A 22,207-nucleotide genomic window follows, 5' to 3' on the forward strand; every position below is an offset into this window, starting at 1 on the left:
GGCCCAAAATAGAGAGAGGTTTTTTACTAGTAAGTCATGTTTCTCTCATCTAACTCGCAGGACCACGGATGAGGGAGCCAAAGCCAAATTCCTGACTTCTAGACATTTTCAGACAGGCTTGAAGTAACAGAAATTCATGACTCTCTGATCTTTATCGATGAGAGTCCAGATTTGATTCTCACTCATTCTCTGCTAATAGGTCTCTATTTTCACACATATCCAGGGCTCTGACAGCAAGGTCACATTTTCAGCAGACAACTGCACTCTAAAGCAGACGTGTCATCATAACCAAACAAGTAGGCGCTTTTGATCCTGCATCATAGACACGAATTATATTGTCTTTGCTAAACAAATAAATAACAATGAACAATCCCAAAGTAACCACGGCCCAGCTCTAAGTAACTTGCCTAGATGCTGGGGCCCTTCAGAGTGGGAGGTGGAGAGGAATCCTTTTTTTCCATTCACCTCCAGCATAAGGGTTGGAATAGGCTCCATATCATGCCTCTTTTGTGAGAATCATCATAGCATTGGATGTTCCAGCCCCAGCCTGCCCCAAATGCTGCCTGTCGCCATCCTGCCCCCAGAGAGTTAGCTCTGGCACAAAGAGTGTGCATGATCTGCTGTGCAGGCATGCTGATCTCCCCATGTAGTGGAATCATGCCAGTTCAGCTGTGTCAGAGGCCTTCTGCGCCCACAGCCTATGGCTCTGCATAACTCCACTCTGCATAACTCCACTCTGCATAACTCACCCCACTTCGCATAACTCCACTCCTCCTCTCTTTTGCTCTCTTATCTTCTTCCTCCCCCTCTGGCTCCCATTGCTCAAACAGGCCCACCCCTTCCATCTGCTGCCCCCTTTGCACCCTTCTCAAGCTCCTGTCTGTGGCCAAGGGTTTCAGGCACATGTGCCTCAAGTTAGACTACTATTGTCCTTATGTAGGCACCTCAGTGAGTGTCTGGAATTGCAAACCTGACTAACTTTGAGGCATCCCCAGTTCTGAAAATCTTGGCCCATGTGCCTGCTCCAATGGCATGCCTTATGCTTAGAACCATCTCCCTGTTTTGTGCCCCAGCAAATGACCACCTGCATCCAAATCTTGCCTGGACACACACTTCTCCTGAGAACTAATTAAGCAAGAATCCACCAAAGATAGAAAACAAAACTGCTCCATTTTGAGACTGGGCAACAGGTGTATTGTGTAGCTGAACTAAGTCTGCTGAGGCAAGAAGCATGCCTTCCTCTCTCTTTGTACAGACCGGAGCACCCGGCCAATCTGCAGCCTACTGCTGCACAAGAGCTGGTAAGTTACTGTTCCCTCTCCCAATGCTTTTCTGATATGTAGCTGAGCTGCCTTAATTTAGTGGTGAGCTACCAAAATGACTTTATGAACGCCCCCTGGATTAAAATGCTATAAACTGAATATTCCCTATCCACTGCAAGGGAAATTAGTGCCATCAAACTCTCTGTGACTAGGAATGGTTGAACCAGTTTAGTTAAAGTAAGAATCAGCTCAAATCATCTCCTCATATTGAAAATGAACCTTGCGTGTAGGTTTAAACATACTGGTTTAACTGTTAAAATGACTGCATTTTATTTGGATTTGAACTTCTGAATGTCCCCTGAATTCCCAGGCAATAGTGGCAATCTCACAAGAGCCTGTTTTCACACAGTTAGACTGAACCTATTGTGCCTGATAGGATCAGAACCTAAACACTGAGGCATTTTGCCCATCACTATTCATTACCAAACCCTTTGCCTCTGTTCTGAATTGCTGTGTTACTGATCTTTTCTTACACTGTACTATTTTGCTGACTGTGCTATAATTTAATATCTCGGGCTAACAAGATCCTCCTGGGTTTGAATTCACAGCCATCGCCACATAGGGTCTGCTCCTGCACTTTCAGCACAGGCAAAGCTCCCCCTTGCTAAGTATTCTTCTTTTTATTGTATTGACTAGTGAAAGTTTGTCTAAGTAATGCATAGAAGAGCAGACTCATAATGTACGTGGATGTGTTAAGTGAATGCAGAGATAAAAGGACATGGTAAGGAATGAAGTGCTAACATTGTAGGCCAGGTCATGACTTCCTTCCTCGCATTAGTGAGCAGTTCCATATGAGTAGTCCCACTGAAATCAAGGTTGCTACTCATGTGAGTAACTGCTCATCAATGTGAGTAAAGAGTCACCATCTGCCTCTGGTAAAACCGATGGACATTTGTCATTATTATTATAGGACTGTACGCTCTTCGTAGCAGAGACCTTTTTGTCGTGTGTGTGTGTAGTGGCTGGTAAAATGGAGCCCTGAGAACTGAGTGGGTCCTCTAGCCACTACCCAATGCAAATCAATAATATTAGTATAGGGAATCAAAAATTGGTCCTTAACTTCTTGAACCACAGTTCAGTACAATTAGTGACTAAATATGACAATTTAAATGAAACAACAGGTCACCTCTGAACGCACCTCCCATAAAACATAATGTATCCAGACTGCCAGTCCCTGTTCAAAAGACTCAGGGAAGCAACACTGCAGCTTACTGTTAGAGAAGGTGATAGTAGGTCAAGGATAATGAAGAGGTCATTAAAGAAGCAGTGCTCAACTTGTAGGTGGATACAGAACTTCAGTTTCTATGGTTTATGCTTCATTAAACAACATTGACCACACCGACAACAAAATTAAGAGACTCCAAATGAAAAAGAGTTAAGTGGGATTTCCTTCATTTACTATTTCTTTTCCCCTTTGTTTTTAAGGCACCAATTCAGCAAACACTTCCATACATACTTAACTTTACATATGAAGTTAACAGGATTGCTCACATGTGCATAATTACGTATGGGCTTCAGTCTTTTGCAGGGCCGAGGCCATCACTTGTGCCTTTAGGTCTTCATGTTTTGGGCCTGATCCTCACATGGGGTTAAAGTCTATGGAGCTACGCTGATTTACTCCAGTTGAGGATCTGGCTTATTTTTTTTATTTTGGGGGGTAAGTTGCCAGTCAAACCTCTACAATTTTCCACGTAAATTATGGCAGTTTACTGCTAAGAATATCATGGGCTTTTTAAACAATGGAAAGATTTAACATTTGAAAACATTCAGAATTACCATGTTTAGAGAGAAAACAAATAATGTAGGTCAGCAGCAGCAGCAGCAGCCAAATATATTTTTGCAATAACGGTTGATGCAAGCCGGTCAAGTTATAGCACGATGCTGAATAAAGCAACTATAGGCTTCCAGATGGAACTTTCCAAGTAAACAAATCCATTCCAGCCCCAGCTGTCAGAACATGTCTAACTTTTTATGAAGTAAGATTGGCACATCTCACAATGCCAGCAAATCATGATTCTGCACAAACTCTTTGATTCAAAGGGTTTATTTCTTACCGAAATGGATCCATCAGTACAGAGTTAACTGCAATATCAACTTCAAAGATATAAATAAAGGGAACCATTTGCTAATATCATTTTTCTAGTTTACTCTATACGTGGTACGCTGAATGCACTTTACGGTACCTTAAATATGTCATAACAGCAGCAGCAACTCTTTTTCCATGTGCCTTAGAGACAAGACATGCAAACATTCCAAGTGCACATTCTCCGTGTAAAGGAAAAGTAAATAAACCATGCCGCTATGACTCTTTCCTACCATTTCCAAATTAAATTTAACTGACAAGCATTTTTTAAAAAGTCTTGGTTAGTTTACAAAATATTATAGGAGTAAGTATTTTCACAAACCGTAACAAATTAATAGATTCTGCATAAGATAAGTAAATTTAAAGCATGCATAGCTGCATTACCTGATGGTTTCTGAAACAAAACAATAATGCTGCAAAGAGTTCTCTCCTTGGGTAAGTCTCAGTACAGAAAATCTCCGTTAGTATTCATCTCTTGCCTTTCCTTGGGTGCGCTGATCTACTGCAGGGCAGCTTTGAAATGCTCTCACTTTGAAGCCTGTAGTTTATTTCTGGATCACCCCATGATCAACGATTACCAGCCAAAATATAAGTTGTTCTGAATCTCAGATTTCCTGCTTGAAGATGCACTGGAGAAACTTTTACCCATCCTAAAGTTCTTCTTTGTTGCTTTAATTTGTAAAATGTCACTTCATCAAGCATCCTGTAGCTAAATGACACAAGGTTGACCTTTCTATTACATCATTATTTATTGTCCTTGACAAGTAGACCATATATGGATATGTTTCTGAAACTTAAAAGAAAAAAAGAAATTGCAGTGTATTTTTGATATAAAGTATGTGGTCCTGGAGGGTTTCATTTATTTTTGGGGAAAGCTGCAGGCAGATTTTCTACTGTACCTGCTTTTGCTGCAGCTGCTGCTGCATAAACAGAATAGGGCAAACATGACAGTGGGTGCTTGCTGAGGTTTTACAGCAGTTAATGTATTTTAAGACTACTAGAATTTATGGAGCCCAAGTCTTTAGAACTTACACTATATTACAAAAGCACTTGTGAAACAATCCCACGCAGTATTCCATAAACATTTACTATAGAGAAAGAACTGCTCTAAATAGCATGTGAACATGAAGGAAAGCCCCATCTCCTAGACAGCTTAAGGCCAGTGTATGTGCCATGGTGGCCATACACCTCAGGATGGCCTTTAGAGCAAGTTGCTCTGAAGCACATAATATTGATCCAGGTGAGTCTAAAAGAAGAGCAGATGGACTGAAAACAACTTGGCATGGGTGACAGGGTGACCTGCCCCTTTAAGGCCTGGGAAACCTAAGGCCAGTCAGTCTCATTCAGTTAGCCCCACTCTGCCACTCCTAGGTAGGATGTGGGCCTTGAAAGGAAGAAAGCTCACCAGTTGGAGGCTGACTAGGGAGGAGCGGAGAATGAATGCTCCTACTTGAGGGATGGCTGAAGAAGAGATTCAGAGGTGAGCAGGGAGTCTTTTCACTGGAAGACCTGAGGCAAAACAAGTATGGCTGTTAGGTTTCTTCTGGCAAGGGCCTGGGGAAGGATCCTAAGTGAGCCTAGGGCCGGAGACCATTGAGAGGGCCTAGGGTTTACCTGGGCCTCTTGTGGACCCCTCCAGCTATGGAGGGAAAAGACTGTTCACAGACCCCACTGAGAGGGCCGTACAGGACCCCAGCAGTCAAGGGGAAGAAGGAATGCTTTGTGTTCTGATACAGAGGAGGAAGAAATATTTGGAGGCCTGAGTGTAAGGCCTGGGAACATTCGTACCTCAGAAGAGGTGTGACTAAATATGATTTATCAGAGGCCTACGTCACTGAAGTAGCCTGGAAGGCATTGATAGTTGAGTGGAGCTGTAGAAGACCAACAGGAAACTGAGGTAAAGGTGTCACAATGCCCCACTATGTTACAAAGGGCTGCTCTAAGACAGTGGGTTGTGTAACAGCATGTGTAAATGAATTAACATTGATAGGTTGGCTGGAAGAAGAAAAATACCACTTGCCTGACTCCAAGGACAGTAACTAATCATTTGCCCAGAAGATGCCCAACTGCAACGACTGTGGAGAAAAGGCATGATATGAAATCAGCTGATACTGACACTCCTTCTCCTAGCACTTACCATGTTGGTTCCACTAGTGAAATGGAGGGCAGGCTCCTGTGGGTGGCCCTTTCCTCCATTTGTCAACATCTTGTTGAGCCTCAGCCTGGTGGCAGAGCACAAATACCCATCATGCTGATGCACAGCAAGGTGGCCTTAGATGGAGCCACCCTAGTAATATTGCCTCATCTATCCGGTTACTTTCAGTCCACCTGATCTTCTTTTAGATGCTTTCTGCATCAGAGTTACCACTTTGTTCTTTCTCCTTGACCATCTTGCTCAGGTGTGACATGGATGGCCATCACGTCATGCATCTTCCCTCTAAGCTGCTGTCGGTTAATGTTCTGTCCTTCATGACTGCGTGATGTTAGGGGAATTCTTTTTTCAGTCCACATTTAAGGTATGCTGGCAGTCAAAGGAGCAATTGCTGCAGTGACACCCTGGGGTGTGAACCTTGCACACCTTTGACAATCATCTCAGCAATCCCGTCTCCACTTTTAAATGTAACCTAAAACCTTTTCTGAGTCGGTTTTATTAATAACCACTGTTCATTTAACATGTAGAGCCTTGTCCCTTCTTTTTCTTTACCCTTATAAGACTGTCCTGCTGCTTGTTTCTCAGGCTCTAACCCTGCCATCAGATCTACTTGGCTATGTGGAGTCCCACTGAGTTCAATGAAACTATTCATGCACTTAGTCAAGCTCGTGCCTAAGCGCTTGGCTGAGTTGGGGCCAGAGTGCTCAGTACCTTTCAGGATGGAGCATTTAATTAGAAAATGGCATTGGGAAAGGACTTTCCATGTGCCAGTGTCTTCTTTCTGCAGAAACAGGGCATGCATAGTATGCAGGGATGCACTGTGTGTCCTGGGATCTGCGAGGCATGAGGCAGTGGGAAGGGGGATAGAGGTGGAGCAAGGCAGAGTGGGACATGTATCATCCCCCATCAGAACTGTGCTGCCTTGGAATGCAGGAAGGATGACCCACAAGGGATACAGAGCTGGTGCAGAGGTACAGGGCTCTCAACAGCTGGTTGTGAACTGCCACTGATTCCCTTTGATCCATACAGATCCCAGGGGACCTGTGGAACTTGTCGGCCAATGGCACTATTGGAAAGAACACTTAGCCTCCTCCCAAGGCAGTGGGACTCACAGCTCCATTGCCCAAGAGACGGGCTAAAACTGGCAGCTGTTAGAACTTTCTGAGAGAATCAACTTGCAGAACAGTGGCAGGAACAATGGCTTTGAAAATGTGTCTAATAGTATGTAAGAATGTAGGTTATTTTTGAATGTAGCATTTAGGTCTTCCTGTTAGGCTCCATTGACCAGCATACATTGAGTAATGCAATTTTGCTGCAGTTTGTCAGCAGTGACCTTTCCTGCTATCACTAGAACCACCCTGTACACAAAATAAGAGTCCTCATTTTGCATCCTGGATAAATATTCATAAATGAAAGAACTCTGCAGCCTGTGCAGATATTCACAGTTGTATAAAGGGTATTTACTTTCCTTAAAAGCATCCACTACAGTTGATTGCTGAGGGTAGGATACTGGAGTATGTGGACCATTGTTTGATCTGGTATGGTAGTTCCTGACAGTTTTCCTATAATGAAGCAGGAGATCTGGGTCCTATTCCCAGATACCATTGACTCTCTTTGAAGCCTTGTGCAGCCACTTAAGTTATCTATGCCTCAGTTTCCCCACTTACAAAATGGAAATAATGGCTGTTACTTACCTCATCAGGGGGTTGAGGGCTCAGTCCTGACACCTCACTAATGTGAAGCCAATAGGACTATTTACCTGAGGAAAAACTGTTTTTGTAGCCTTGGAAGAAGCTCCTTTGGAAGTTCGAAGTATTAGTTGCTGAAGCACGAATGTACAGAAATACATTTTATTTATTTTTCAATAAAGCAAAGCTGTAAGTCTGCTACAACACATTCAAAGCATAGTAATAATCATGATTGTAGAAAATGTGTTAATACTTTTCCCAAAGACACATCCAGTTGTGCATCTTAATTTAATACTTAATTCCAAGAGATTACAAAATGTCACCAGGAAAACTAAATACATAAAGCGATGTCATATTCTGGGAATGCTTGATGCAGACTCGGATGCTGCATGTTAATATCTGTTTGTTTTCTCTTTACACAGAAAAACAATATCATAAGCCAGCTCATGCTGGCTATGGGAAGTGGATTAGGGTCTAATGAATGGGATGCATAAAGGGGAAGCTGAGTTTGAGGAAAGAGGAAGAGAGGAGACCCTGTGAAAACTTGGTAAATAAAAAAAAGCAGGTTCCTTTTCTTACTTCCTCAAAACTAGTCAGCAGTAGTTTCTAAATGCCACTTTAACCTTTGCTTCAACTTTAGATTTGCTTGCAAGCTTGCCTTCCCCTTGTTTTAACTAATCAGCTCTTCAGTTCCCTTAGGCCTTGTTTCTCATCAGGACCCACTATTGTGGTTGCAGCTAAGACTGGTGCAGAAACCAAATTTGTGCGTGCAAGCCAGTGAAACTGAAAAGCATTTTTTTCAACTGATTCTATGTACAAAGTCAGCAAATAGAAATATTTTTGCTGTCTTATGATTAGAAATCTTCATGTGCAAATGAGTATGAACACATCATGTACGTTATCCTTTCAGTAGTGGAATGGTATTAATGGTGCCTAAACTCTGCTACACTCAAGAGTTTGGATCAGGTGAATTCGGGCACCATCGAGAAAGCAAGAACGTTATTGAATAGATGCAACAGACTAATTGTCCCTGATGGATACTGTAATTCCAACAGGCAACGTAACCATTTCATTTCAGCTGACCTTCAGACATGGTAGTTCTCTAGCAAATGCAGAAAGTGGGAGCTGAAAAGTCACAGGAAATATGAGATGCAAGAAAATCCAGATAATAGGATCTCTTACATTATGCATTTGCAGAGCCACTGTGTAATTAGGTTTTCTGCCTGACCTGAATTTCTTATGGAAAATTTAGTCACAGCATTTACTACAATACCTTCTCATTCATAGTACACGGTGACATTTTATTGGTTACCTGGAGTGTGCTCATGGGTAACATGGAGCTCTTCTTTGGCTTAGTCTTTAGGTGCAGTGCATTATGGGTGTTGTTCATTGAGGAAAATGTGTAATACATGCATTCTCATATTTTACAGTCATCTTTATCAAAATCTGGTGCCAATTCCTGCTCCCGTTGATGTCAATGTCACAACTCCCATTGGTTTCAATGGGGAGCGGGATTCCACTATTGATTGATATTTGGTGTGCCTGCAGTATTTCACTACCATCACACTCTCAAAGATAACCAGCAAACTCCAATGCATTTCTCCTACCCCACACTCACCCACCAACTCTGATCTCTTCCAAAGAAAAAGCAAATGATTTTCAATAGACCTACATTTTGTTTTAGATGCCTTTTTATTTTATACCATCTGGCAAATACCTGCCTTCTATTTGATTCCTCAGCACTTACACACCTTGGAGATAGTAGCACCAAGGGGAACAACAAATATATAAGCTCTTCAGCACCATTTTAGCTGCTTACTGACTCAGGCTGGACCTGACAGCCAATAAACCTTGGAGGAACCTGCAGTTATTACAGTCTCAGCCTCTCTCTGCAAATATCATCATAAGGTCAAGTACACAGACACAAAATGAGAAGGGACTAAAGTACAGGAGAATATGTAATCATAATACACAGTGAACAAAACCGCCATGGCTACGTAAACAAAGACATGTTCCTGTGACGTGGGTAAACATCACCTTTCCACGATTCTTTGTTGGTCAATTATCATTTATATTTTATAATGAGATTGAGCAGGAGTTCTACTGAAAGGTTTGTTCTTTTTCTTGACCTTTCAGAAACAGAAGAAAATAGATCTCCTTTGCTGCAGACCCATTATTAGAGAGAAGGATGAGGGCAAGAATGACAATATGTTCCACATCATTCTACTACATACAGTGAACGTAATGGCCAAAGCCCCTGTTTCTGAATCTCTGCCCTAATGGAGATATCCTGCAGAATGTGACAGAGAATGATTTTTCGATCGAATTTTTAAACCAGTCTACAGAAAGTTAGTAGGAATGTGCTTCTCTATTAAACTCCATAGGCTAGTTTAAAAACCGACAGAAAGGGTATCAGTCTACATTTTATAGTTTGTTGAGCTATTTCTATGGTACCTTTAGAATTTCTATAGAACTCTGGTTTGCTCTCTATTAATTTTTATAGGACGTTTCCTTAAAGGCATAAGGCAGCGGACTCTACAGAGTCAGTTTTCCGAAGTCCTGAGAACCAAAATGTAGCGGTACCTTTGATCTTATAAGGAGATATTTATATCTACCTGGAGGCAGGTCAGAAAGTGATCCTTTCAGTAGTCTTTTAAACTCAACCTGTAGAATTTAATAGAGAATCACACCTGTGGTATATTGAAAACTGTTGGCATTGCAAGCTATCACTTTAAGAGTGTGGGCCAGTTCTCCATTGTGAAAGTGAAGCGTGTAATCTGGGTCTCTCAGTCAGGAAAGAGCCAATTCAGAAAAAGGTGGGTTGAACTTTGCCTTTCTGCCTTAAAGAGCAGCCTGCTTTGTCTCTCTCTATTTTTGGTTACTGTGTGTTATTGTTCTGGATTTTAAGAAATGAATTAGTTTTACATTGCAACCTTGAAGCAAGAGTATTTGATGTTATTTACCTTCTCTGTTTATAGGCCATGAGTATAACAATACCCTTGCTCTAGAATTCTATAGACTAGTTTTAAAAATCCTACATAAAGCTCATTCTTTAGGGCTGTGATTTGGAAGTATTGTTTTCAACTGTTCCATTCACTGTGTGTAGTAGGACTGTGTGACTTTTTACTGTCAATCTTGCCTTCCCCTTCCTTCAATGACATGAAAATAGGTCTGCTGCATACCAGATTACTTCCCTTAAAATTCCTAAGGGTCAGAAAAAATTCTTGCTGAAGTCAGTAGGAGAGGCCTCCACCTAAAGTCACAATCTAGCAAAGCTGATAAGCATTTGCTTACCGTAAGCATGTGAATAGCTTCATGGAATTCAATTGGAACTACTCACATGCTCAGGTTAAGCATATGCTTAGGGCATTGCTGGGTTGGGGCCTTATTGAGGGCCGAACTGGGCCTTCTGTATGTATAATATGGAGAGAAGAAAAGAGAACCATGCAGGACAGATGTGTAGTCATGTCACTTAATGCACTTCTGGAAGGCACTCTCATACTATGGTGAGGAGAGCCGTAAAAGGAATACAACAGCATATACTAAAGGACAATGCACTGTCATGTCTCTTTACTCATTGTGTACGGTCAAACTGAAATGTGTCTAATTTCATCATTTAAAGTCCAGTCCAAATGAGAAAGCTTAGACATCCTGCACCAACTACTTTATTTATGGATGAGAAGGTACGAAGGATTTTATTTCTCTTCTAAATGCAAATCCTAATGCAACGGGTTTGTTTTGCAGGGCTGACATTTAATTGTTTGCCCTATATCTCTCAAGAGGAGTTAAATTTAGTGTAAGTGTCAGGACAGAATGTCATCTGACACCAGTGTATGTCTGTTTCACAACATGCCGTGGAATGAGTAAAATTTAACTTAGTTAAAAATAACTGTATGCTACCTCGTAATTTGGCAGACTCCTGGATTTTATCCACTGCAATGATCAATAGACGGTACAATGAGACAGAAATATGCAAGGAACAAGACTGATTAATAAACTTGAGAAAACATAACTTTCCCCCTTGTCTTTCCTATATTAATTCATTCTCCCTATTTAGATAAATACTAAATATCATTCCATAGTCATTTATTTAGAAGCAGGTGGACTCTTTTAAATGTATTCGTATAGTCACAGTGGGGCATAGCCTCTTTAAGGGGATATGGGCTTGCTCAAAGAGAATGGGCCCATCTCAGCCACTTCTAAGTAACTACCTTGGCGATTGACTAATGAGCACCTGGACTTGACGAAAGGCTACCAGAGCTCATTTGAAAAGAGGAGCTCCTAGAGAAGCCTGCCTGCCTCTTCAAACCTACCAGTGGAATGACTGGGTAGGGAAAAGGGGCCAGCAGGAGGATTGTTAGAGTGCTTGCCTACCCAGGGACATCAAATTCATACCTTTAGTTAATTTGGATTAATTTTTTTTTTAAATGGATTAGTTAAACTGTATTAAATCCATGTGTGAACACCCTCATACAGAATTCAAGTGGCCTTAATTGGATTTAGTTTAATTCCTATCCCTATTCTATAAATAGCCAGATTATCTCATTCTTGTTCACACTGTATAGCAGATTACTTCTCATGTGGTTCCTTTAATTTCAGCATGACTAGCTGTGGAGTAAGGTCAGAGCCGAAGTGGGGGAAGGGGGAAGGCCAGTATAAATTACTGGGGCCCGATGGTCCAGAAGGGGGCCCGGGGCCCAGCTTACCTGTCTTCATCGGCCCTGTTTAGCTGGCCTGCCCTTACTGGAGGGCCCGAAAAATTTTTTCACCGGGGCCCAAATCTGCTCTCGGCGGCCCTGAGTAAGGTACTACTTGGTATGACTGAAGGTAGTAGAATCTGCTTCCCAAAAACATTTACAACTGGCTCCCAGCTTTGTTTTAGTTGTATTTAGAGTCCTCTTAGCCCTCCAGGGAAAACTCAAATACAGAAAAGATTGTTGCACAAATGGCAAAAGTACCCAAACCATATTATGGATAATAGTAAAACAAGCACAAAACAGGCACAAAACCATACACTAATGCCGAAGTATCAACCCTCATCTGAAATGTCTTGACTTGTGTCAGTCATACTCTTAATATTTTAATAAGCTCAGGGTCTTTTTTCCATTTGAGCTGCCGACAGACCACTGTGTCTTGTCTGAATACATGAGGTAAACAAGGTCAGCACTTCTTCCTCTGGCATTGGATAGACAACCATAGATGCCACAGACAGTAGTATGGGTGACACTTCTATCATCCACCATCCGTCTATCCATTTGTGGTATTTTTAAGGCACCTATTCCTATCATCTTGGTACTTAAAAATTGTTCCTTCTAAGTCCTTCTAATGGCTCTGCTTCATGCTGAGGGTCCCTTTGCTCCTAGAAGTACTGGGGTAGATCTGCAGCGGGTGTAAATTGTCTTGGTTTCATTGAAATTGACATCGGCTGAGGATCTGCCCCATGATCTTTAGAAGAAAGCCGAAATCTCTGGCCACTTGTGGCCATTAATCAGCCCATGGCACTTTTGCAGGACTAGGGATAAACAATGTGGTCACACAATGTGGTCACATTGTTTATCCCTAGTCCTGCAAAATTCTGCTTGCCAACATTCCCTCTGCAGTGTGTGATACATGCATTTTTCTTCACTAACTAAAACCCAGTTGTGTCTTACAGCACAGTTGGTAACGAATGGCTGATATGCTCTGTCCCAAAGGAGGCTCAGTTTCAGTAGTGTATGAAGTGGTCCCAGTACATCAGTTTACTCCCGGTATTTCCAAGGCACCCATCACAGAGGTATCTATATAGGAGCCCAAGCTCAGCATTTAATAGTGCTTCTGGATGGTGGATGCTTGGGACATATTATGGGTATAAGCAGCAGAGAGTAGGAGGTGCTATAAGAACATCAGAGAATGTGGTGATGCAGTGTGTGGAATTTAGTAACTTCCACGTGGCTGCTGAGAAAGGAAAGGTTTTTGTTTCAAGGGATTAGAAACTGGATATAGGGACTTTCTAGGTTCCCAGGCCAAATCCAGCCCAGCTCTGGTTGGAAGTGGCTGCCATCTGAAAGCTGTAAAGTAGCCTACGAGAGATAAGTTTGGAGGTCCCAATCTAGGTAGCAATGGATAGATGCTCACATCCCAAAAACCATCACAACTGCACGAATTGGATCTTTTTGGGTGATCTCAGCAGAAAAGCCTGCCTCATATGTAGAGTGGATCTTTCAAGGTCAGAGCTGAAGCACGTTACCATATCTCTGCGGGGATGTTTATATTGTCCAAGCTGTGCCTGTTTTATAGATACTAGAAGACTTAGCTTTTTGGGGCTGTTAGGACAGCACCTTTCATGAGCACTTAAATCATACAAAAATGGCTTTTGTTTTTGTTTAAGTTAAGTACTTTAGTCATGTTTGCATTATCTATCTATCTATCTATCTATCTATCTATCTATCTATCTATCTATCTATCTATCTATCTAATCTAAAGAAGAAGTGTTTCTACAGGTATGTTAGCAACAAGAAGATCAGGGAAAGTGTGAGACCCTTACTGAATGGGGGCAACCTAGTGACAGATGATGTGGAAAAAGTTGAAGTACTCTGTGCTTTTTTTGCCTTGGTCTTCACAGACAAGGTCAGCTCCTAGACTGCTGCACTGGGCAGCACAGCATGGGGAAGAGGTGGGATATTCATTCATGCATATATACCAGTCCTTTGTAGTATACAAGCATCTCATGATCACTAGCAGGGACTGAACCTTGGGTCTCTAGCACCAAAAAACACAAGCCGCCTTGTACTGTATTTCTGAATCCTGAAGCTGTGAACAAGCAGCAAGATGTTGTAGTTTCTGAGGCCAGCCAATAGAGGGAGACATTATCACATTTATTAAGCCAGTTTACCACACGTTGCACACAAATTGCATAATGTATAAAATGATTTGGAAGTCAAACACTGAATGCTTTGTTTCAATCTGTAGAGGAAATGTGTAGCTATGTTTCATAATCACAAACCTTCCTAAAAAGCTCCACTTCCTGCAAACAAGGACTATGATGAATATGCTAACAATATCTCAGTGAGGCAGCCTGGATAGAGACCCACAAATGTTACAGCAGCACCTCCTTATCCACATTTTTCATTTTGCAGTGTATAATCAGAACCAAAGCTCTTTTGTTATAAAAAGAAAATCCCTCAATATTTTAAATCAGGATAAAAACATGTTATTGGTTCAGTGTTTAGGTGGGCTGGAATGTTTCATGATCAAGTCTATTTGCTTTTGATTTAAAAGAAAAAACAAGCAACCAAAAAGATGTAACAGAAACCACTGGAGCCTTTGGACGACACTGAACCCTGGCATGTGACATGAGCATTGCCTTTGTAACCGTAACCCATCCCACATGCCTGGAGTCAGTAATAAAGATCAGTCCAGCACTGCTGGGTTTCACACCTGTGTTACAGACCATTAGGGCCAAATTTTGCTTTCAGTTACATTAGTGCAGCTCCTGTGAAATTAGTGGGGTTGCGCTAGAGTAACTGAACAATATTTGGTCTACAGAGCGCATAGAAGATCAATGGAAATAAAACTAGTCTCCTTTTGATTAACTAGAAGTTACATACATAAATATTCAAAAAAAGAATAGCCCCCTAACCATTGACAGACAGTTTTTTTCTGAGCAAAGTGACAGAAGTGATGAAGGAAATAGGTATTTTCTACTTTTAGATCTCGCCCCCCCAGATTCATGGAACAGATTCTTCACCCCACCTGAGTTCTGCTTGGATGCAGTGGAGGATGTTGGTTCCAGGATCCTGAGCTGCCCAGCACAAGTTAAAGTGACATAAGAGTAGTCACATTGGGATGGCAACTGGCCCAGGAGCCACCTCTGCCAGCTTTCTGTTCTTGGAAAATTCCCCTGCCCAGGTAGAATTTGTCACTATCTATTTCCAGGTGCTTTTAGTCAACTTGCACTATGCACACTTATATGATGAAAAGTGTATGGAGTGGACCAGAGAATGTATCCCTCTATCATTAGAAGTGTTTGTCAGAATTATTGGGCCAGTTCCTATGTTGATTTAAAAGAGCTTCTCTCCATTCATTTCAACTATTCCTATTTACCCAAGCTGAAGATCTAGCCCAGTGTCTTTGGACCCAGAAAGTATTTAAGAGAGAATCTCACAGCTTCTTCCAAAGGGCTTTGGAAACTGTGTTTAAAATCTTACATAACACAATGTACAAATGACATACACTGACTAGTCATGTGACGTTCTAGTGACATTTTCTGTACTTTTCTTTAAAAAAATCCAGACTACAAACTAGATCTAGTAAGAGAAAAACAAAAGATTTCAGGCTCCTCGTGATTTAAAAAAGAATCGTGCTGGGGATCAAGGGAATAGGAGATGGAGCCTTTAACCACAGAGGTTGATGGTTTGAATTCAACAAAGGTTGATGGATATTGTGCAAAATATATGATCTTATGGTTGTATGCGGTTGTGATGTCATGAGTTGGTGGGTCACAGTCTAGTATGAATTGTACAGGTGTCCTCTTGACAAAAATCATCATCCAGATTAAAAGCACTGTAAACATCTCAGAAAGACCCCCGCCTGCTGCCTCAAAAAACCCCAAACATCATGTTGACTGAGCCTCCTTACTCCTAGATAGAGTCCCAGTGTGTGGGGGCAAGAGTAAGGGTGGTTCCCAAACTTGCACGGCTACAGCCTGCTCTGTGGAAAGGGAACTTCAGTGCCCAAGTCTTAGGCCAGTATCAACTCATTAGGAGTTTGAGAGGTTTAAAACAGGGATATGCTGCAAAGGGATTGGAAACTGTGGGAAAAGGACAGAATTAGGCAAACCAAACAGCTTCCAAAAGCTCAAACAAATGTCACCCCAAACTTCCATTTTCAAGGTTTGTAGCCTTAAAGTATTGAGGACTTGCTTTTATTTTTCCTTTATTTCAGTGCATCTGGACTGGGCTCGTTTATTGCAGATGTCAGGAGGGGGAGGGGGTGTTTTCCTTTTCCAATTGCAATAAAAAACAGGGTGTTTTAATGAGATTGCCGTGCATACCTATGCAGCGGAGCTGTTCCCTGGGCAAGCAAAGCCCAGCCAGCCAACCTCAGCGAAGAACTCTCCCTGCACCGAGGCCCTGATCCACTTGTCCCGCGTTCTCTTTTAGAACGCAGCCCAGGGTTGCTAGGGGAACGCTGAAAGAGGCCGGCTACTGAAAGGTAACTGTAGCAACAGCAAACTCACCTCCTCCCTTTTCTTTCCCCCAGCTCTCCCGCCCGCCTTCCCCGGACTTTTGTGCGTGAGCTCTGCAAGAGCTTTGCAACACATTCTGAAGTTGCTACTAAAATAGACTGCTCTGCATCTCTCGTGCAGTTAAAACAATACACTTCTAATAGCTTTGTTGTAAGCAAACTCTTTTGCAAACTCCCTTCTGCAGAAGGAGAACGACACTGCAACGCACATGGCTTGTGCATGAAGTATTGCAGGTAGGGAAAGTCGCCAGTTAGATTCCCGAGTTCATCATGAATGACCTGGAGTCCTTGGCAGTGCCAAGGAACGATCATCCCAGATACTCACTGCAGCTGGAAAACAGGAGGAAGAACGTTTTTGTAACCCAGTTAGGGGAATACAGGTAGGTGATGTCACTTGCACGCACGTTTTATTTCCTTGAATCTAAAGTCTAAAAGGGGAGTGTTAAAGTGAATGTGCCTGTGAGACCTGAGGTTCAGAAATCGAACTCCCCTTTCCCTGTGTGTTTCTAGACATTTAGAATAAGGAGAACAGATTGATTAGTATTGAAGTACCCTTTATGGTAGACATATAAAAATAGCTCTCTCCCCTGGAGATCTGCCTTGACTGTGGAGTTTGTGTCTCTGGCTGAGCTATCTCAGATGATGCTTTTAGGCTGGACAGTTTAGTCAGATTGAAGCCATCTCTATTTCGACTATAAAATTGTTTGCAACATCTGAATGTGTCCATGTATTGTATCTGAATCCATCTTGCAAACCCAGGATAGAGTAGAAGACAGCAGGGCAGTTAATCATTTAAACTTACAAGGTATAGAAGATAGTATGGAATCTATTAAAAAAAACCACACCATGCATAATGTGACTCATATGCACAACTGGCAAACTCAGCCCTGGAAAAGTCCAGGACAAATCTGGGAAACTGAATATGTGCAGCAGCAGCTGCATATGTGTGTCCTGTTAATCTGTCTAGTTTGCTGTTTGTATTGTAGCCATCACTGTGATTTCTGTATGCCAACATACTGTACTTGTGACGTAAGTGTGAATCTACCATATCTGGTTGACTTGCTGGCTATTTAAAAAGTCATGAGAGGTCAAGGATGCACAGGGGGGAGGGATAACTCAGTGGTTTGAGCATTGGCCTGCTAAACTCAGAATTGTGAGTTCAATCCTTGAGAGGGCCACTTAGGGATCTGGGGCAAAAATTGGTCCTGCTAGTGAAGGCAGGGGGCTGGGCTCAATGACTGCTCCCTTCCAGTTGTAGGAGATTGGTATATCTCCAATTATTATTTTATTTGTTATTTATTTTGGCAGCCATTTCTTTTTTTATAAAACATCTTTTAAAACGAATAAGTAACATACTAGACATGGCCATTAGTTCTAATTGTGCACATTTAAGGGCCATCTCTAGAGTTTTATAGCACCCTGGACCGGGGGTGAAAGTAACTTAAAGGTCTTGCTAGTACTCCAGAGTCCTGCGGAGGAGGAGGGACCTCAACCAGAAGAGTCGTGGCCTCTATCGGAAGAGGTGAGGCCTTTAGATCCCAGGACTTTTAAATCAGGATTTAAAGGGCTTGGGGATTCAGCTGAAGCTAGGGGCTGGGCTCTTTAAATCACCCCCAGAGCTACCAGCTGCAGAGGCGGCTGGGAGCCCTGGGGTTTGGGCAGGGGTGAAAGTAATTTACATTTCTTACCCATATGGTCCAATTGCAAGCAACTGACCTCTTCTACATCATGGATCCCTCTCATTACATGACATAGATAGAGAAAATAAAGCTACTATTACTTCTACCAGTACTGTCTGTAATAAAACTTTACTATTCGAATAAGCCTGAAAAAGAGAAAATTCACTGTCACATTTTTCTCCGTGTCTTCCCTCCTCCCCCAGCCAGGCTGCAGACACTAGGCTCTGTGCTTTCTCCCTGCCTGGCACTGAGCAGCAGCTGCAGGGGCTTCCCTCTAGCTTGCAACAGGGAAACTGGCTGAGGGAGGGAGAAGCCTGCCTCCTGCATAAGAACAGTTTAAACTCAGCTGTTCCTTGTGTGGTTCAGTAATATTTCAAAGAGGATCTGCAAGCAGTTTGGACATCACAATCATGATCCTCTGCTGGGGAGGGAATGGGATAGATTTGAACTTGGAAATGGTTCCTGATTTTGATTGTGTTTTTTGTGTATAGGAGATCCTCTCATCCCGGTGGCAGAAAAGAACTGCCCCTGCCATGGTCACACACACCCTCCCTCTACCCCCCCAACAACAACTGGGAATAAAATTAACAAGGGTGCCAGAAATGGCTTCTAACCCTGGGGGCTGAACTGAGCAGGGAACAGCTGACTTTAAACTGTTCTTATGCAGGCGGCAGCACCAGCAGGCATCTCAGCCAGTGTCCCTACTGCACGCTAGAGCCTAGAGGAGAACCCCTGCTGGGGCCGGGGAGGAATGCAGAGCCTTGTCTGCAGCCTGGCTGGAGGAGGGGGAGGGGGAGGGGGTGGGAGGAGGTGAGAAAGCAATCTGACAGTAAGTTTTCCCCTTCCACCTGCTTTTATTAGCTCTGGATTTAAGCTGTGCAGCCAAATGCTTGTATTTGTTGTGTATATTAGTATTGGAGAGAGATCCCCTCATCCTCGGGGGCAGACAAAGACTGCCCCTGCCGTGGTCAAACACACCCTCTCCACTCCCCCAGCTACTGTGAGTGAAATTAACAAGGATGCCAGAAACCACTCCTAACCCCCAGGGCTGAACCACTCAGGGAACAGCTGAGTTTAAACTATTCTTATGCAGAGGACAGGCTTCTCCCCCCCTCAACCGGTCTCCTTTTCTTACCAGTCCTCCGTACCGGCCTGTACCGGCTTACTTTCACCTCTGCCCTGGACTCAAAGGTTTCAATCCCCAGTAATACAAGGCTCAAGGTTTCTAACCTTCATGACCACAAACAAACCAAAATGGAAAATGGTAACTTGAGGCATTTTGCAGTGGGATTAATCTTGTAATGGAAACTTAAATTCTTTTTCCAGTTCTGCCTGACTTTGTGGCCAGGGGCAGGTCACCAACTGCAAATGTTTCGCTTTTCATATTTGTAAAACAAATAACATGCATCTGTCCAGGTACTTATCTGAACATTTGATAATACTTCTGTATGTCCTACGGCATTTTGAGACCACTAAATTAATCTTTTATTTAGTGATTAACTAAGGACACCAAGGCAAACTTCTAGTCTTAAGAGAAGTGCCAGGAAACCTTTAATGTGCACACAAGAGGTCTCTTTCAGAGTCTCTCACACTATAGAGAGCATTGAACACAATTTATTGGCCACAGAAAGATGAAGTGAGTCTACCCTATTGGGATTTGAACATTTAAGTTTTAAGTTTTGGATTTAAGTTTTATTAATGACCTTGGCACAAGAAGTAGAAGTGTGCTAATGAAATTTGCTGATGATACAAAGTTGAGAGGCATCGTCAATACAGAGGAGGATTGGAATATTATACAGGAAGATCTGGATGACCTTGAAGACTAGTAACAGAAATGGGATGAAAGTCAATAGTACAAAGTGCAAGGTCATGCATTCAGGGTCTAATAATAAGAATTTCTGCTATGAGCTAAGAGCTTATCAGTTGGAAACAAAAAAAGAAAAGAGACCTGGGTGTGAGGGTCGATTATAGAATGATTAGCCATCAATGTGATGCAACTGTGAAAAAAGCAAATGCGCTCCTAGGATGTATTAGGGAAGGCATTTCCAGTAGAAATAGAGAAGTATTAATGCCATTGTACAAGGCATTTATAGGATCTCCTGTGGAATATTTTGTACAGTTCTTGTCACCCTTGTTCAAGAACGATGAATTTAAAGTGGAGCAGGTGCTGATTAGGGGAATGGAGGGCCTATCTTATGAGAAGAGGCTGGAAGAGCTTGGTTTGTTTAGCTTAGCAAAAAGAAGGCTGAGGGTGGTTATGAGTGCTCTGTATAATTACATTGGGGGTCAATACCAGGGAGTATGAAGTGCTATTTAGGCTAATGGATAATACTGTCACAAGAACAAGTGGATATAAACTGGCCATGAAAAAATTCAGGCTGGAAATTAGAAGAAGGTTTCTAAACATCTAAGTGGGGAGGTTCTGGAACAGTCTCCCAATAGGAATAGTGGGGACAAATCACTTAATTCTCTTTAAGAGAGAGCTGGACAAATTTGAGTACAATTGTATGAGGTAGTTGCTTGTGTTTGGGGATGGGGCAGGTCTCAAAAGCCCTGGGACTCACTTCCAGTTTATACAAGGATGGCCATGACTGGAGATGGTACGATGGTGAGGTGGGCCAGGGCTCTGAGAGGGCACCGAGCATTCTCTCTCTCAGGTGCTTGGCTGGCTGGTTCTTGCTCATGTGCTCAGAGTCTAACTGATCTCCATGTGTGGGATTGGGAAGGAATTTTCCTCCAGGTCAGATTGGCAGTGACCTTGGGAGGTTTTCGTCTTCTTTTACAGCGTGTGGGTGCAGGTCACTTGCCAGCTACACCTGGGTCCGTCTCACTTAATCAGTTCCCTGCCATGGCAGAGGGTTGGACATTGATGCATCAATCCTTCCTATTCTTAGCCTGTGGCACACAATAGTCTGATCTCTTGTGGGTCTTATTTAATTTGGTCTCATTTTCTTTGTTGGGTTTAGTGTGTGGGTGCTGGGTGGTGTTGGTGGCCTGTGATATACAGGAGAACAAACTTGACAATCTAGTGTGGTCCCTTCTGGCCTTAAACTCTTTGACTCTGATCTGGCCTGTCAAAAAGATGTCCTTAATTCTCTGTATGTAAAGGTGACTCTCATTTGTTTTCCCAGGGAAGAAGAGGATAAAGATGTTACTCATATCCCTATCATCAGCGAGGTTAGATGTGGGTTTTTTTGCCTTCTCCTTTTGTGTCTGTGTGTCACAGGGAACATAGTTCAAGAGCTTCCCCTTCAACAGGGTGCTGTGTATGTGTCATCAAGACTCAGATCACCTGTGTTTGTCTATATGGGAATGGTATGGCCCTCACTGATGTAGGATCTGAGTTTGGTGGCTGGATAGGTGCGCAGGGCCTCCTTAGGCATACGCGGCTGCATAGGGCACCTGAAAATTTGGGGCACCACTGGGACCATAGGCGATGACTTCTCATCTTGCCTGGGGATGCTGGACCGCCTCCCTCCGCTCCAGGCCCTGCCCCCACTCCACTCCTTCCTCCAAGCCCCTGCCCCACCTCTTCCTGCCCCTGCTCCATCCTCGTTTCGCCTCTTCCCCGCCTCCTTCCCTGAACGTGCCCATTCCCGCTCCTCCACTTCCCTCTTGGAGCTTGAATGCCACAAATCAGCTGTTCACGGCACTCCAGAAGCACTGGGAGGGAGGGGGAGGAGTTGGTAAGCGCCGGGCCACTGATGCGCGAGAGGCGTGGGGGGAGGAGGGTTGAGGGGAAGAGCTTGGTGCCAGTTCCCCATGGGTGCATCAGTCCCAGAGCACCCACTCACGGAGTCCACACCTATGACCGGGACAGCAGGTAAGAGCAGGTCGGCTCCTGCACACCCAGTGCACGCTGCAGTCTCCTTACGAGGCAGAAGGTAGGGGCCGTATTCACAGAGCTGAATGTGCCAGCGCAGGGGAACCAGTTGCACTGGCATAGATGCACCAGTGTAGGGGCACCAGTATTCACAAAACCAAATATGCCAGCATAAGGGCACCAATTTAATAATACTGCATAAAGCCCCATAAATCCTAAGGACGGCTCTGTAGGT

At 43.1% G+C, this 22,207-nt stretch overlaps 2 protein-coding genes across 3 annotated transcripts in view; one reads left to right on the forward strand and one right to left on the reverse strand.

The window, feature by feature from the left end:
* ASB2 (ankyrin repeat and SOCS box containing 2) overlaps positions 1 to 4,058 on the reverse strand; it is a 41,072-nt gene extending 37,014 nt beyond the window's left edge. The window contains exon 1 of the mRNA XM_050953270.1: positions 3,790 to 4,058. The gene's annotated coding sequence lies outside the window, so the exon portion shown is untranslated. The remainder of the gene's footprint in view (positions 1 to 3,789) is intronic.
* CCDC197 (coiled-coil domain containing 197) overlaps positions 845 to 22,207 on the forward strand; it is a 46,086-nt gene continuing 24,723 nt past the window's right edge. Inside the window, exons 1-3 of one of the 2 annotated variants that reach the window (XM_050953318.1) lie at positions 845 to 1,301; positions 16,656 to 16,850; positions 21,281 to 21,326. In XM_050953318.1, the coding sequence (XP_050809275.1) occupies positions 16,741 to 16,850; positions 21,281 to 21,326 (156 nt within the window). In that variant the 5' untranslated portion in view covers positions 845 to 1,301; positions 16,656 to 16,740. Of the gene's footprint in view, positions 1,302 to 16,493; positions 16,851 to 21,280; positions 21,327 to 22,207 lie in introns of those variants that run through there. The other variant, XM_050953319.1, reaches the window with a different exon arrangement.

This window comes from Gopherus flavomarginatus, chromosome 5 (assembly GCF_025201925.1).
Source record: "Gopherus flavomarginatus isolate rGopFla2 chromosome 5, rGopFla2.mat.asm, whole genome shotgun sequence".
Classification (NCBI taxonomy): domain Eukaryota; kingdom Metazoa; phylum Chordata; order Testudines; family Testudinidae; genus Gopherus; species Gopherus flavomarginatus.